This window comes from Callorhinchus milii, unplaced genomic scaffold, assembly GCF_018977255.1.
Source record: "Callorhinchus milii isolate IMCB2004 unplaced genomic scaffold, IMCB_Cmil_1.0 Scaffold31, whole genome shotgun sequence".
Classification (NCBI taxonomy): domain Eukaryota; kingdom Metazoa; phylum Chordata; class Chondrichthyes; order Chimaeriformes; family Callorhinchidae; genus Callorhinchus; species Callorhinchus milii.
The window spans coordinates 1,623,264-1,638,453 of NW_024704772.1; the positions used below are offsets into that span (position 1 = coordinate 1,623,264).

General features: G+C 53.4%; 3 protein-coding genes across 7 annotated transcripts in view; 1 reads left to right on the top strand and 2 right to left on the bottom strand.

Annotated features, from left to right (window-relative positions):
• The window catches only part of LOC121851245 (voltage-dependent T-type calcium channel subunit alpha-1I-like), a gene marked incomplete at its 3' end in the record, with an annotated part of 7,974 nt that extends 7,581 nt beyond the window's left edge, over nt 1-393 (bottom strand). The window contains exon 1 of the mRNA XM_042344928.1: nt 174-393. Coding sequence (XP_042200862.1) covers nt 174-393 — 220 coding nt within the window. The remainder of the gene's footprint in view (nt 1-173) is intronic.
• A 432-nt stretch (nt 394-825) lies between these two features.
• Nucleotides 826-12,156, bottom strand: cunh22orf23 (chromosome unknown C22orf23 homolog). Of its 5 annotated transcripts, none has more exons than XM_042344907.1 (8): nt 12,098-12,156; nt 10,983-11,265; nt 3,533-3,671; nt 3,155-3,217; nt 2,407-2,586; nt 1,964-2,098; nt 1,432-1,532; nt 826-999 (listed from the first exon to the last, which is right to left on the bottom strand). In XM_042344907.1, exons 3-8 carry the CDS (start codon nt 3,627-3,629, stop codon nt 877-879), a joined length of 699 nt encoding a protein of 232 aa, XP_042200841.1. In that variant the 5' UTR covers nt 3,630-3,671; nt 10,983-11,265; nt 12,098-12,156; the 3' UTR covers nt 826-876. The 5 variants fall into 5 exon arrangements, with proteins under 5 accessions (XP_042200841.1, XP_042200840.1, XP_042200843.1 ...); XM_042344906.1 differs by lacking the exon at nt 12,098-12,156 and adding an exon at nt 11,851-11,910; XM_042344909.1 differs by lacking the exons at nt 10,983-11,265; nt 12,098-12,156 and adding an exon at nt 4,393-4,453.
• On the top strand, nt 11,122-14,879 carry slc16a8 (solute carrier family 16 member 8). The gene is made up of 5 exons (XM_042344929.1): nt 11,122-11,344; nt 11,632-11,775; nt 12,590-13,489; nt 14,074-14,250; nt 14,872-14,879. Exons 1-5 carry the CDS (start codon nt 11,122-11,124, stop codon nt 14,877-14,879), a joined length of 1,452 nt encoding a protein of 483 aa, XP_042200863.1.
• The last annotated feature ends 311 nt before the right edge of the window (nt 14,880-15,190 follow it).

Here is a 15,190-nt window from a genome sequence, read left to right on the forward strand (position 1 = left end):
CGTGTGTATATGTGTGTGTGTGAGTGCACATGGGTCTGTAGTACGTGTATGTAGATGTGTGCATACGTGTGGGTGACCTTACGTCTCAGCCACCACCGCCGCAACAGCAACAACAACAAGAAGACCGCAACACGTCTGGGCAGCCCCAGCGGGCGGTGGGACCACGTGTTGACCTTCCCAGGCGTGGCCGAAAGCCATTCCCGGAGGAGATCCAACCGGCTCCAGGACAGTCTTCACCCAAACCCCTCTCCCGCGATCCACGGAAAAGGAGTTCCGTTGGGAAGACATCTCGTTTCTCCTCAGTGAGGTCCCGGTGGTCTGGTCCTCGGTGTGAGAGCGCCCTCCGGTGGACCGATCGCAGTCCCCATAGTCTGGGCGGCACGTGGTGAGCATCTCAGTGGTCTTCACAAAGCTCCTGCTCTCAGGAACTCGGGCTCCAAGTCTCTCCCAAAAACTTGGGGAGGGCTTTCCCACACAAGTCTCTCCCACACACACACACGCACACGCACACGCACACGCAGAAGAACACGAGTGCGCGCGGCTTTTGCTCACGCGCGCGGGTGTAAACTGCATCACATGAAGACCAACGCAGCTGCAGGGCTGGTTGGTCGAAGACAAGGACGTGGACGGAGATTAATGTGATTTGGACGGTTTCAGAGATGTCGGTTCCCTCCCCCCTCCCCCCCCCCCCCCCACTCCACGAACCCCTGATATGTAACAAGGCACCCACCCCCCACCCCCCACCCTTATGTCCCACCCCAAAAAAACACGAACCCATCCACGTCCTCAACAGAAGGCGTGTGACAAAGGGGGTGGGGGGGGGTCTTTAGTGATTTTTGCACTGGGGACGTAAGGATTAATTATATCTTATTTTATTTAGGTGCATCTGCTCTGGGTTGGGACCTGAGATCTCTCAGACGCCTTCTTTTCCTCCTGTTCCAGCGCCTGCTGGAGCTCGGCGGTCCTCTTTCTGTCAATCTGCTCCATCTCTCGGATTTTCTGCCCCAACGAAGGGAAGGGAGCGAGAGAGAGAGAGAGAGAGAGAGAGAGACGTGTTAATATGCTGCTATCCCTGGTTGCAGGGAACACACGCACACACACACACACACGTACTCAGGGACATATTAGTTGGGGGTACCTTTCTACCATTCACCTCCTCACGCTCATACGAAGCCCCACAGCTCAGTGGTTAAAGCCCTCACCTCGCAAGCGAGAGGACTCGGGTTCAATTACCGGGCGGGTGAAACCTTAGGCAAGTTTCCTTACTCCACACACACACACACACACACACACACACGCCTCTGTTTACCAGCAGTCAGTAGGAACCCGGATGTTAGTCGATTTGCGGATCGCTTTACCGTGTGCGCCTTTGTTTTAGAAAGTTACGCATCAACAAGAGACAGATCCGAACCGTTGAGCAGATAAAATCACCTGTGAGATTTCCGTTTGGATGATGGATCGATAGTCCTTTCCTCGCCCCAGAGTCTCCATTTCCTCCAGGAACTCTTTACGGTCTTCGATCTCTGTGAGCACTATAAGAAGAGATCAGAATTACCGTGTGTTTTTTTTTTAAAGAAGTCTTTTTGGAGTCTAACCAGATAAAACCTCACAGCTTTGACCATTGACATCGCCGTCTGGCAAGCTGTCCTGCTGCTTGTCCAGTTGAGGACCTCCCTACTTGTTAGGGCTTTGGTTTGCAGGGTTAATGGGAGCCGAGTGGGAGGATTCCCTGCCCCCAAGTCTCGCTCCGTCTTCACCAACACCCACCCCTCTCCCCCACAACCAGACCTCACGCCAGCACAGCACGGAACGTCCCTAGATCTCGAATCTTCTCCTGCCCCACTCTGCCCGATGCTTCCGAGTTTGATTGGGCTTATTATCCGCCTCAATTCCTCCGTTTTACCTCATAGACGAGGCTGCCTACAAATCCCACGGCCCCTGATGTGCTCCCGGGAATACTCACATTCCTCAAAGCGGTCCACTTCCGGTGGCGGCTCTGCCTTCTCTTGGACCTTCTCCTTGACCGGCACCGGTTTGGGATGGTCCCTTCCTTTGAACATGATGCTCTGGAGTCGATGCTTTTCCTTTTCCAGGTCTCCTGCGGGAATGGGAACAGAGTCAGGATGGCCACACTCCCATTATTACCTCCCCCACTCTGGGTAACACGGGCCAGTAATAATAATAATCCTTGTATTTGGTAAAGCGCCTTGTCACATCATTGAGGCGTCTCAAAGCGCTTCACAAGATAGACTCCAGCAGTTACCCTCCAACACACACTCTGGGCTCCCATCAAACCTCGGCTCTCACCAACCTGTGGACGGACACCTGTGGCGTTCACCTGGAGGATGGAGGCAAGAGAGAGAGAGAGAGGCTGTCCTGGACACTGTACAGAGATGGGACACTTACTGACTGGCCGGGGGTGGTACTTGTCTCTGTGATAGGCATCTCCGGCCCGGCAGCTTTGCTCGCTCCGCATGTGTGGCCTGGACATGGGGTCAACCACCAGGGAGGGGCTCGGGGGTGAGGGAGGGGGTTTCGGGCAGTTGCTGGAGGCAGGATCACATCTGACTGGGAAGGTACCTCCCTCTGTAAGGAAGGGAGGAAAAAATAAGCACAGCAACACAGTCCAGCCCAGCGCTGGGGGGGGGGGGAGATAGAGAGAGAGAGAGAGGGGGGGGGGGGGAGACGAATTGTAAGAGGTGCCGTTATTCGGATGAGATATTAAACCTCACTTGCCCCTGTTCAGACGGACGTTAAAAATCTGCTGTTGGAAAAGACAAGAGAGTTTCTCTCTCCCACTGTCCTGGCCAACAATCCCTCCCCCACCCCACCCCACCCCACCCCACCACCAAATAAATCACTCATTCACCGCACTCGCTCACGGCTGTTTGCGGGACACTGCTGTATGCAAATTGGCTTCTGCGTTCGCCTCGAAAATACACAGTCACTGCACTTTACAGTATATTCCGTGGAGCGCTTTGAGATGTCCTCCTGACGAGAAAGCACGGAGTATGATGGATTATTTTGAGGCATGAACAGAATCTCTCTCTTCCTCTCACACACGTACGCTGAGCTCTCGCGCTCTCTCTCCCACACTGTGCCCTCTCTGTCTCTCTCTCTCTCTCTCGCTCTCGACGCTTGTCGATTCACTCACCCTGCATCTGTTTTTTCAGCTGTCGCTGCTGGAAATTGTTCAATCGGGATTCCTCCATCATCACTGCAACGAGAGAGTTCAGGCGGTGCGTCTGTCAGCACATGACAGCTACACGGCATTGTGTGTGGGAGTAAGTGTGTCAGTGAGAGTGTGTGTGAGTTAGTGTGTCAGTGAGCAAGTGCACCAGTGTGTCAGTCAGTAAGTGAATCAGTGAAAGCACGCACAAACACGCGTGTGTATCAGTGAGTAAGTGTGTCAATGAGGGTGTGTGTGTGTGTGTGGGTGGGTGCATGTACACAAGTGTGTGAGTGAGATTTTGACACGACAATATCAGTGTATAGATTACATGTATGTGCGTGGCACAGGTTTGTACCTCACCTTTTATCAGATCCCGGGTCTCTTTACTGTATGTAACTTTAGGACAGCTCCAGAATCCAAGCCCTGGCTCCACTCTCCCTCTCGGACTCGCTGTCATGTTGCTGACAGATTTCTCTTCTATTCTTTGTTCTACAGTGATCTATAATGTTCAATAAAACACAACATAAAAACACCTCAGGTTATAGCTTGGGCCGCGCCACATATTAATCTAACTGTCAGCTGAAGCTAACGTGCCGTTAGCCTGGCTCAGACACTTGCGCTCTCGATAATGGGTCAGGAAATTGTGGGTTCGAGCCCCACACCCCACCCCCAACCCCCCCACAAACCCTCCAATGCAGAAACGACGGCCTTCGGATGAAACGGTAAACCGAGCTCCCCATCTGCCTGTTCAGGTGGACGTTAAAGATACCAAAGCACTACTTTAAAAAGGGAAAGGGATTTCTCTGTCCCGATTAGTCACTCACTCCGCAACAACAACAACAACAGTAAGATTACATTTGTTTTGCGCCTTTCACGTTGCGGGGGGGTGGAGGGGGGGCGTCCCGAGGCACAACCGTTTGGGGGTCCCGGCCAAATCGTGGTGCCCCACCATTCCGCCCACCAACTTACACAGTCTCTCCGGGTTACCGCGTGTGCTGTGAAGCGCTTTGACGCGTCTCGACGCCGCGATGAGGCGCCTTTGAGACGTTGAGAGCCCAAGTTAGTATTGTTAGTATTAATTATTAAGAAACACCCCCTCTAAAATACCTCCCTCTAAAGACAGTGTGTATCTCCCCCCTCTCTCCTCCTACACAGACCTTTCTCTGCTAAACATAGACACACATGTACCTCTCCCTCTGTGTGTGTGTGTGTGCATTTACCTATTGATGGGAGGTGGGTCTGTGTCACGTGCCACAACAGGGAAAGGACGCGTTGCCCGTCGCCATGGAGACGGCTGACGCGCAGGCGCCCGCCCGCCCCCCTTCCCCTCCCGGCAGGCAGTGCGCTGTAGTTTTCTGGCTGGGGTCCGCCGCGCGCAGGAACGGGGTCGGGAACTACATCTCCCAGAAGGCACAGCGGAGAGGGGCGGGGCGTGTGACGACGACGCGTCAGCCGGGCGCCATGTTGGTAAAGGAGACCAACTGGTAACACGTGGAACCCAACTGGCATTGTAAAGGGCTGAACTTTGCAGTGAAGCAGAGACCAGGGTTTCCTTCCCCCCCAGATTACACCTTGTAATATTTATTCCCCACATTCACTTCGCTTTACAGTCTATTCTGTGACGGTTTTGAGCTGATGTGATCTCATAACAGCAACAACAAATCCTCGCATTTGATACACAGCCCCTTATCGCGTCTTCGAGACGTCTCAAAGCGCTCCACGGAATAGACCGCAAAGCGTAGCGACTGTTTTGCGGGACAAACGCGGCAGCTAATTACGTGCAGTGGTGTCCCCCCAAACAGCCGTGGGTTGATTGACCAAATTATTTTTTTATTTGGAGGGATTATTACCCTCAGAAAATCGATCTGCCAATTGACTTAACACCTAATTTGCACACAGTGACATCCCCACAAAGAGTCCACAGCAAGGAACAGCTTCCTGGATTTGGAGGCAACAACAACAATCAAAAAAAGGAATCAAAAAATTGACTTTGAATTAAAGGCTAAGACTGGGTGCAATTCGGGCTCACAGATGTTTCTAATTCTCCCTGATATTTAAGCACCAGAGCGACAGTAAAACATTGGAATCCATAGAGAAGTCTCCGACTGGGATTAATACGTGTTAATGACGAACAATCATTAATTAGTTACTGTTAATGATTAAGCATCTGCCTGGTAACCCTGTGTGTTTTGTGGGCAAACTTAACGGCTAATTTGCACACAGCAACACCCCAACAAACAGCCATGGAGTGAGTGACCGATATTATTTGGGGATTGTTGGCCAGGATATAGGGACAGAAAGAGAGAGAGAGAGAGGGGGGTGGGGGGGGGGGGGGGGGAGAGAAACTCTTTTCAAACAGCATCATGGGATCTTTCAATGTGCACCTTAACAACAACTTGTATTTACACAGCACCCGTCACATGTGGCAGCGTCTCAGAGCGCGTAACAGTGGCAGAGCCTGAGGATACTGAGGAGATAGCGGGAGGGAGGAGGATACTGTGAGCACGGCTGGAGAGGAAGGTCTTCAGTCATGATCTAAATGAGGGGAAGGAGGGGGCGAGGCAGAGAGAACGGGGGAGAGAGAGCTCCAAAGCTTCGGGACTTTTTTCAGCATTGTTCCCACCATACTTTCAGCCACTTAACAAGCAGACGGGGAGCTCGGTATAACGTCTCATCCAAAAAGATGGCACCTCTGACAATGCAACCGTTCCCCACCTAACTCCCCCACCACCACCCCGACACTGGAGCATCACGTGAGGGCTCGAACCCACAACCTTCTGACTCAAGAAGCCCGCGCGCGAGACAGAGAGAGAGAGAGAGAGAGAGAGAGCGCTATCACTGAGCTCGGCGGACACACACACAGAGGAGGCAACACTAGCTCAGTAACTCAGAGTCTCTGGCTGCGGGCGGTGGATTTCACCAGTTAATCCGGCGCTGGGCGGAAGCGTGCCGGGCTAAACCCGCGGCTACTTTTTGCGTGTGTTGGAGACCGTGTGTCTCTGTTGCTCACATGCGTCCAAACAATGATCCCACTGTGAGATTCTGCATCATTAACAGAATGTTAAGACGCTTAGCGGACTTCCGCGCACCACCCCCTCCCCCTTAATAAACCGGCTTTCGATCTGCAAACCCCTAACCTGCGCCTTGTTGCGGGAGGGGGGGGGGGTGCGGAGGGGGCGGGAGGTGAGGTGGGGGGGATGGGGGGGGCAGCAAGGGTGAGGAGGGTTGAGAAACAAGGGGCAAAGGTGGCTGGGATTATCCGAGATGCCAAGTCTCCAGTTTAGACATCTCTACTCAAACACTGCGGTGCTTTGTTAAGTGGTGCCCTTTGCAACAGGAAGGAGATTTATAAGAGTTTGTTTTTCTTAATAGATATATTATTTTGAAGGAGCTCTGTTCCGTGCCGGTGCTGACATGATCGCTGGATTAGTGTCGTGATTTTGCACGAAATGTCGAGGCTAATCGCTGAGGAATGCTAACGAGCACGTAGGCTGAAACTAGTGGATGAATTAAACTCCAAAAAGTTCGCTGCCCGTTGACCGGTACTTTCTGCTCCTTCGCTCTCTTCCCTCCCTCTCACTCTCTCGTCCCTCTCTCTTCACTCCCTCTCTTCTCTCGCACCCTCTCTCCCTCCCTCCTCTCTCTCTCTCTCTCTTTCCTTTCTCCCTCTTCCCTTCCCTCTTTCCTCTGGAATACATCTGCACTTTCTGATTCAACCACCAAGTCAGGCAGCGAGTTCCACACTCTCACTCCCCTCTGTGTGAAGCAGTTCCTCCTAAACTTACCTTATATTTGCGCTCCCAAACAACGGAAATAGCCTATTTGTGTTAACCTTATCGACCCTTTTTAATTGTTTTAAACGCCTCCATTAGGTTCCCACTTCTCTAGCGAAAAAAGGCCTGACCTCTCCAACCTCTCCCGATCGCAGTAACCTGCCAAACCTCTCGAAGCACTTCACAGAATATACTGTAAACTGGGTAGGTTGTGAGTAAAACATAGTTTGCTCACTGAAATTTTCCACAAGAAGCCATGGAGCAAGTGATCAATTTCATTGGGGGGGGGGAAGGAGGATTGTCAGCCAGGACGTCGAGAGAGAGAGAGAGAGAGAGAAACTCTCCTCTTTTCAAATAGCGGCGCCGGAGCTCTTTAACGTCCGTCCACCTGAATAGGGCACAGACGGGGAGTGAGGTTTATGGTCTCAAACTTCTGGAGCTCAGTGGCCGGAGCACTCGCCTCTCAAGCGAGAGACCTGGGTTTGATTCCCGGGCAGGGCGAAGCGTTGGGCGAGTTTCCTTACTCCACGCGCGCACACGCACCTCTGTTTAACCAGCAGTGAATAGGAACCTGGTTGTGAGTCAATTGGTGGATCGCTTTCCCTTCCAAAAATAAAACATTGGTCACTCAATCCACGACTGTTTTGTGGGACGTCACTGCGGATCCTGTGAAGCGCTTTGAGACGTCTCGAAGATGTGATCAGGCGCTGCATCAAATGCCGGGATTATTATATTATTATTCATACCTGTGAAGCGCTTTGAGACGTCTCGAAGACATGATAACCCGCTATATCAAATGTAAGTATTATTATTATTATAATAACTTTTAAGCCTCAAGGCTGAAGGCTGTGAGACTTGGAGGAACGCCAGTGAGGGCTGCAGTGGGGAATTCAGGTGGACAAACCACTCCCAGTGACACACGTGAATACCGAGTTCGCCCCGAGTTGTGGGCAGTGAGCGTTAACTGCAGAGGCAGAGCCAGGAAGGAGCTTAAGGCACAGAGAGAGAGAGAGAGAGAGAGAGAAGCAGAGGAACTGGCTGCAAAGATTAACTTAACCAGCGGGACACCAACACGGGAGACGGAGAGAGAGAGAGAGAGAGTCTCATTCGGGAGGACAGCCACAGGTGAGCGTTGGCTGACTGACACTCTCAAATACCCACTCCGGTGTATTTAATAGTTTCTAATAATAAATAATAATCCTTGCGTTTGATCTACTACTACTAATAATAATTATAATAATCCTTGCATTTGGTAAAGCGCCTTATATCAGGTGGTCGAGACGTCTCAAAGCCCTTCCCAAAGTACACGGTAAAGTGAATCGACTGTGCATTTTGCGAGCGATTGAATCATTCGTTTTTTTTTAAACGGACTGTCACCCCCGGAAAGCGATCGGCCAATCGACTAATAACCGGGTTCCCACTTACTGCGGCGTAAACGAAGGCGTGTGTGCGTGCGTGTGGGGAGTAAGGAAAATTTCGCCCTGCCCAGGAATCGAATCCGGTTCCTCTCGCTTGCGAGGCGAGCGCTCTCGCCGCCGCCTTTGCTGCAGATGGGTTAAGGATGCTTTAGGTACTGAGGAAATGCTCCAATAATTCAGTGGTTAATTTGAGTTAAAACGATGTGAAGGCCGTTTCGAGCAGATTTAAGCGGCGAGAGAGAGAGGTTCGGATGCGAGCGAGTGAGAGAGGAAAAAAAGTGGGAAAGGCTGGACAGAGATTAACAGGGATGCTTTGGAGAGAGAGAGAGAGAGAGGAATACTATCACTTCTAATAACCCTAAAATAATCATCTTTACAATTGATGCAGCGTCTCATCAGGTCGTCAATGTCTCACAAGGGCTTCACCGGGTTTTTTTTTTGTGGCGAAGTGTAGTGACTGTCTGTGTTTTGCGGGGCCAACAAGGGCCAGCGGCTGCTGCATCGAACGTAAGAGTTTTTGATAGTGACGTGGGATTTTATTTGCGGTCTTATTGCAATTCTGCTGGGGTTTGGTTTCAGCCCCAGAGAGAGAGAGAGAGAGAGAGACAGTCATTATAGTTAAATAGTCAGTCATTAACATGTATTAATCCCTGTTGCGGACATTGCTATGGATTCCAATGTTTCACAAACTCTCGGTGCTTAAATATCGGGGAGGAGAGGAATTAGAAACATCTCCGAGCCCGAATTCCACCCCTTCTTAGCCTGTGAGACCGTTTACTTCAAAGTAATTTTTTTTTATTTCATAGATTTCCCCCCCACCACACACTTTTGGTTGACGTTGTTGTCGCGGTCTCGAATTCCAGGACACTCTTCCTTACTGTGTTGATGCACAAGACAGTAAGGGTGGGTGTCCTCGGAGGAGGAGATCCAATGGGCCCCAAGGGGCTCCTTCCTTCGTCCAAACACCCCAGAAATTGGTCACTCACTTTGAGAGTTGAGTGCCGGCCTTTGCCTTAGAAAATACACAGTCACTACACTTCACAGTAACTCCTTGGAGCACGTGGATGGTGCTGTATGTGTGTTGTGTGTGTGTGTGTGTGTGTGTCGGTTAAGTGTATGTGTGAGTGCGTGTACGCGCGTGTGTTTGTGTGTCGTGTGGTGCGTGTGTGTGTGTTGTTAAGCGAACGTATGAGTGCATATATGCGTGCGTGTGCGTGTGTGTTATGCGCGTGTCTATGCCTGGGAAGACATTGTCGGTATCATTGCCTCGACGACGTGATGAGGCGCGATATCAAACGCAAGGAGTCTCCTTATTACCGCCCGTTATTGAGGAGCCCCGGCTGGTACGAGGGGCCCCTTTGGCTGCCTTCCCACTTTAAGCTGATCACCACTCGCAAATAAATCTGCTTCTGTTCCTAATAAATCCAGACACAAAAAATGCTGAGTGAGTGGTCTGTCTGTCTCCCCCACCCCCAGCTCCTGATCAGTAAAGTTCCTTTGTCCAGTACTTGCCAGGCTGTATTAGCCTCACCAGCCAACCCCCATTCCTATCCACTCATTCCTCACGTCTGGCTTAAACCAGCCGGATCCCGTGATAACGGGGTAAGAGTCGGGGGAGTGGGAGCTCTTTCATCAGCCACGATGGGCCGAATGGCCTCCTTCTGTGCTGTAGGGCTCTATGATTCTACGACGCAAGGTTCTGCGCCCACAACATGCACAAGTCACTACACTTTACAGCGTGAAGCTCTTGGAGGCGTCTGGAAGACCCGATAAGGCGCTGTGTCAAATGAGGGGATTATTATTATTATTATTGGTACTGGGTTGTTTGACCACAAAACACACGCTCGCTACAGTGGGTCCTGGAATAAGAGCTTTGAGATGTCCTCCTGTATCAACCATCGCCCAACTCACCATTGCCACAGAGACATGATACCGCTAAACCCTCCCCCGCTCACTCCTTTCCATCACCGCTTTCACACACACACACACACACACATCTCAGCAACTCAACTCCCCCACCCACCCCCCAGCCTAGCCCCCTTTTCTTTCCCCACTCCCCCCCCGCCCCACTTTTCTCTCCCCAAAACGGCCTCTCCCCGCTTCGGTCAGCGAGCAGACATACAAAGACCCAAATTGGAATAATTGGACCAGAATTCGTGTGGGTCTCTCTCTCTCTCCCCCCTTCCCCCCTCCTCCCCCCCTTCCCACTCCCTCCCACCTTGCCTGACTCCCTGCCAATTGCTCATCAAGATCACAGACTTAAGTGAAGGGTTTAATTTGCCAAATCTTGCACTAATCTTCCATAAACCTGCTCCTGTGAACTATCATTAGTGGCTCTTGCTGCTGTGATGGCGGGGTTGGGAAGGGGGGCGGGGGGGGGGGGTCAGTCGATGAGGGGATTCGTATTCTGTAACCGTTCTGATGATAGTACAGTATGACCCTCTCCTTTGCGGTGGGGAGGGGAGGGGAGGGGTGGGAGGCAAAGCAGGGTGATGAGTGTTTCGCAAAGAAAATACACAGTCACTACGCTTTACAGTACGTTCCCGTGAAGCGCTTTGAGCCGCGGTAACGCCAGGATTAGCATAAATATGAGTTAAGAGGAGTTGACTGGATCTATACCTGAGCGTAACTCAGCGGGTCCTGATAACTGGTCGCTTGAGCCCTTTCTGCCCTCCCGGTGATGAGCGACCAGAGGTTTTGCTGTGTGCTGACTTGTGTCCCTCCGTCTCAGACACTGAGAGCCCCCCACCCCCTCACGATGGGGGTGTCTTCTCCCGACGAGAGCGCTGTGGCTGTCAAGCCCCCCGACGGAGGGTGGGGGTGGGTGATCCTCGTCGGCTGCTTTGTCATCACCGGCTTCTCCTACGCCTTCCCCAAGGCCGTCAGCGTCTACTTCAAGGAGCTGATGAAAGAGTTTCACGTGGGTTACAGTGACACGGCCTGGATTTCCTCCATTATCCTGGCTATGCTGTACGGCTCAGGTTGGTACTTCTCTGTCTCTCTCTCTCTCTCTCTATATAGCTTTCTCGCATCGCACCTCTCTTCCTCTCACTCGCCATTTCACACGCTCTCTCTCTCTCACGCTACCACTCCCTCTCTACCTCTACTCTCACACGCTCCATCTCTCGCTCTCTTGCTCTTTCGCACTTGCTCCCTTTTTTACTCACAAGCTCATGCTTTGTCTCCGTCTCTCTCTCTCTCTCTCCATTCCTACGCACTCTCACTCTCTCCCCTCTCCCCCCCTCTCTCTCTCCCTCCCTCCCCGCAGGTCCTCTGTGCAGTATAATGGTGAATCGGTTTGGTTGCCGTCCAGTCATGCTGTTCGGGGGGCTGTTGGCTTCAACCGGAATGATTCTCGCCTCTTTCTGCACCAGCATCACCCAGATCTACCTCTCGGCAGGGATGGTCACAGGTGGTACAACAACAACAACAACATACAACATTGCTTGCATTTACATAGCGCCCTTCACGTCTCGGGAGAGCTTACGATACTCCTTTATCCAGGGTCGGGACCTGTGGCCAGTCTCTCCGTGACCCTTTCCCACTGATGGTAGCCTGGCTCAATGGGGTAGCTCTGGGTCAGAGATTTGTAGGTTCGAGCCCCACTTCCCAGAGCTTTGAGCTCACCGTCTAAGGCTGACCTTCCGATACAATGCTGGGGGGGGGGGGGGTGGAGGGGGGAAGGAGAGAGCGCCCCATTGTCGGAGATGCCCCATTTGGGTGTGACGTTAAACCTCATTCCCGGTCTGTGCCCCGTTCTGAGCGGACGTTAAAGATCTCCCACGGCTCTGTCGGGAAAAGAGAAGAGTGTTTCTCTCTCTCTCTCCCCTGGTGTCCTGGACCACAATCCCACCCCACTCTCCCCCCCCCCACCCCGATAAAATCATTCGCTCACTCCATGGCTGTTTATGAGGACGTCGCTGTGTGCAAATTGGCTGCCTGCGTTTGCCTACAAAGTACAGTCACTACACGTGTGAAACACTTTGAGATGCTTTGGACGATGTGTGTGTGTGTGTGTGTGGGGGGGGGGTGTCTGCCTGCATTAGGCTCCCTCCCACAACCTAGGTCACCTGGGACCAGGTCTTACAATACACCAGACTGCTCGTGTTGACCAGCCAGGGTTAGGCACTGGCACAGACCGGTCATCCTGAGGATTGGAAGCTGGTCTTTTGAGTCCACCAAATGGTGGGGGGGAATGAGATTTGACTCTCCTCTTTCTCCCTCAGGCCTGGGTCTGGCTTTGAACTTCCAGCCGTCCCTCATCATGCTGGGCAGGTACTTTGAGAAACGGAGGCCCTTGGCTAATGGCTTGGCCGCAGCTGGGAGCCCAGTCTTCCTGAGCACCCTGTCCCTCCTGGGGCAGGTCCTGTTGGACAAGTACGGCTGGCGGGGGGGCTTTCTCATCACGGGGGGGCTCCTGCTCAACTGCTGCACTTGCGGGGCTGTCATGAGGCCCCTGGAGAACAGCAAGGAGGTCAGCCGGGACAAGCAGGAGGTCAAGGAGATGTTGCCGGGACCCAAGGGGGAGTTTGGCGGCTTGGAGTTGGAGGAGAACTTGTCAAGGAACACCGGCAGGGGAGGGGGAGGGACGGGAATGGGTGTTGGAGGGGCCAAGAATCCGACGAAGCCGGGAAAGAAGAAGAAAAAAAAGCTCCTGGATTTCAGCGTTTTCCGTGACCGTAATTTTATCATCTACACCGTGTCCAAGTTCATCCTGGTCCTGGGCCTCTTCGTGCCCCCCATCATGATCGTCAACTACGCCAAGGACATAGGGGTCCCGGACACAGAGGCTGCCTTCCTCCTCTCCATCATCGGCTTCATCGATATCTTCGCCCGGCCCTCTAGTGGGATGGTGGCGGGTCTGGAGTGGATGCGCCCGAGGGTGTCCTATTTATTCAGCATCTCCATGCTCTTCAACGGGCTGACGGACGTGCTGAGCGCCAAGGCCTCCAGCTACACCGGGCTGGTGATCTTCTGCGTGTTCTTCGGGATCTCTTACGGGATGGTGGGGGCCCTGCAGTTCGAGGTGCTCATGGCCATCGTAGGCTCCAACAAGTTCCCCAGTGCCATCGGCTTGGTGCTGCTCGTGGAGTCGGTGGCCGTGCTCATCGGACCCCCCTCTGCTGGTGAGCGAGCTGTGATTTCCCTCACCACCCCCCACACACCCACCCCACTCCGACACCCCATTCCCTCCCAGCGCCACTCCCTCACTGGCCAATGCGGAAGTTTCCTTACTCCACACGCGCGCGCGCACACACCGCGGCGCACCTCCGTTTACCCAGCAGTAAGTATGAGCCTGGTTGTCGGTCGATCGCTTTTCCGGGGGTAAGAATCCCTCCCATCAAAAATAAATTGGGACGCCGTTTGCGGGGACTCCGCTGAGGGCGCAATCGGCTGCCGCGTTTCGCGGGACAGTCACTCCGCTTTACGGTACATCCCGTGAAGCGGTTTGAGACGTGTCGACGAGGGGATAAGGCGCCGGGTCAAACATACCCATTATAATTAATTATCATCATCATCATCATCATCAAATGCAAGGATTATTACGATTATTATAATTATTACACCCCCCCCCACCCCCACCACCCCCACGGGGATTATTTTGACCGTAAAAGCGACACAACTTGACCGGGATTGGGCGCTCGCGCTGTACGGTTCGACGCGAGGTCTGGGCGCGGCGACTGATTTGCTCACGGCTCCCTCTGTGCAGGACGTCTGGTGGACACTTTCAAAAACTACGAGCTGATCTTCTACATGGCCGGCTCGGAGCTCATCCTCTCGTCCGTCTTCCTTGCCCTGGCCTCCTACTTCTGCCTCGGGCGGCCCAAGAGTCCGTCGGAGAAGCGGAAGCACGACCCGGAGCTGGAAGCGGGGGAGACGGGCGAGGGCGAGAGAGAGGGAGAGGCCGGGGCGGGGGCGGTGGGGGAGGCGGCGGGGGCAGATGGCGGCGAGGCGCTGGGGAAGGGGGCGACGGAGGCCGGAGCGTCGGACGGGCACTGCCTTGGGAACGCCCGGGAGGACGGAGAGCGGGATGGAGGAGAGCGGCAGAAGAACACGGAAAATCCTTAACACCCCCCCCCCCCCCACCGCCCCCCACTTCGAGAGAGAGAGAGAGCACAACTCACCACCTCACTGGCCTGGCTCCGTACGTTCTCTGCCTCGTGTCGATTAAATGAAGGTGGACTCGCCGCTTGGGTTTTTTTCTTTGGTGTAATGGTTCACCCTCCATTCCCTCCCCTGCTCCCCTCTCTCCTCGCCCACCCACCCTCTCCACCCCCACCCCACCCCCACCCATCTCCCCCATTCATGCCTACAAAATACACAGTCGATTCACTTTACGACGACGTGATAAGGCGCTGAGTCAAACGTGAGGACTATTATTGATCACTTCAAGGACGGACCTCCCTACAACCTCTAGGACTTCCTACCCCTATCCTAACCATCTCCTCCCACCCCCCACACCCCCAATCTGTTTATACAACCTCACCTTAAAACCTCTCGATTTCAGCTGGTTAAGACTCCAGCAGTTACCCCCCAACGCACATTCTGGGTTCCCCCCCACCACCCGCAACCCACCCACCCCCCCCCCACAAGCCTTGGCTCTCGTCAACCTGCGCCTAATGCTTTCCGGAATTCGGTACGCAGGGAGAGGGAGAGAGTGCGAATTTCACGGGGATATTTCCACGTGTGGGTGGAACGTGTGGAGATCTCAGCTTGGTTTGGAGACTCTTAAAACACGGTGATGGGTTTCCACACGTGTCAGACACCCGGCTGCCTAACCCCCCCCCCCCCCCCCCCCCCCCGACACCCCCAAACCCCACCCCCCA

Coding starts and splice junctions, on each gene's coding strand:
- cunh22orf23 (XM_042344907.1), bottom strand. CDS start 3,629: ATGACAGCGAGTCCGAGAGGGAGAGTGGAGCCAGGGCTTGGATTCTGG. Junction 2,099..2,406: donor GTACCACCCCCGGCCAGTCA/GTAAGTGTCCCA, acceptor CCATTCCCGCAG/GAGACCTGGAAAAGGAAAAG. Junction 1,000..1,431: donor TCCAAACGGAAATCTCACAG/GTGATTTTATCT, acceptor TCGTTGGGGCAG/AAAATCCGAGAGATGGAGCA.
- slc16a8 (XM_042344929.1), top strand. CDS start 11,122: ATGGGGGTGTCTTCTCCCGACGAGAGCGCTGTGGCTGTCAAGCCCCCC. Junction 11,345..11,631: donor GGCTATGCTGTACGGCTCAG/GTTGGTACTTCT, acceptor CCCTCCCCGCAG/GTCCTCTGTGCAGTATAATG. Junction 13,490..14,073: donor CATCGGACCCCCCTCTGCTG/GTGAGCGAGCTG, acceptor CCCTCTGTGCAG/GACGTCTGGTGGACACTTTC.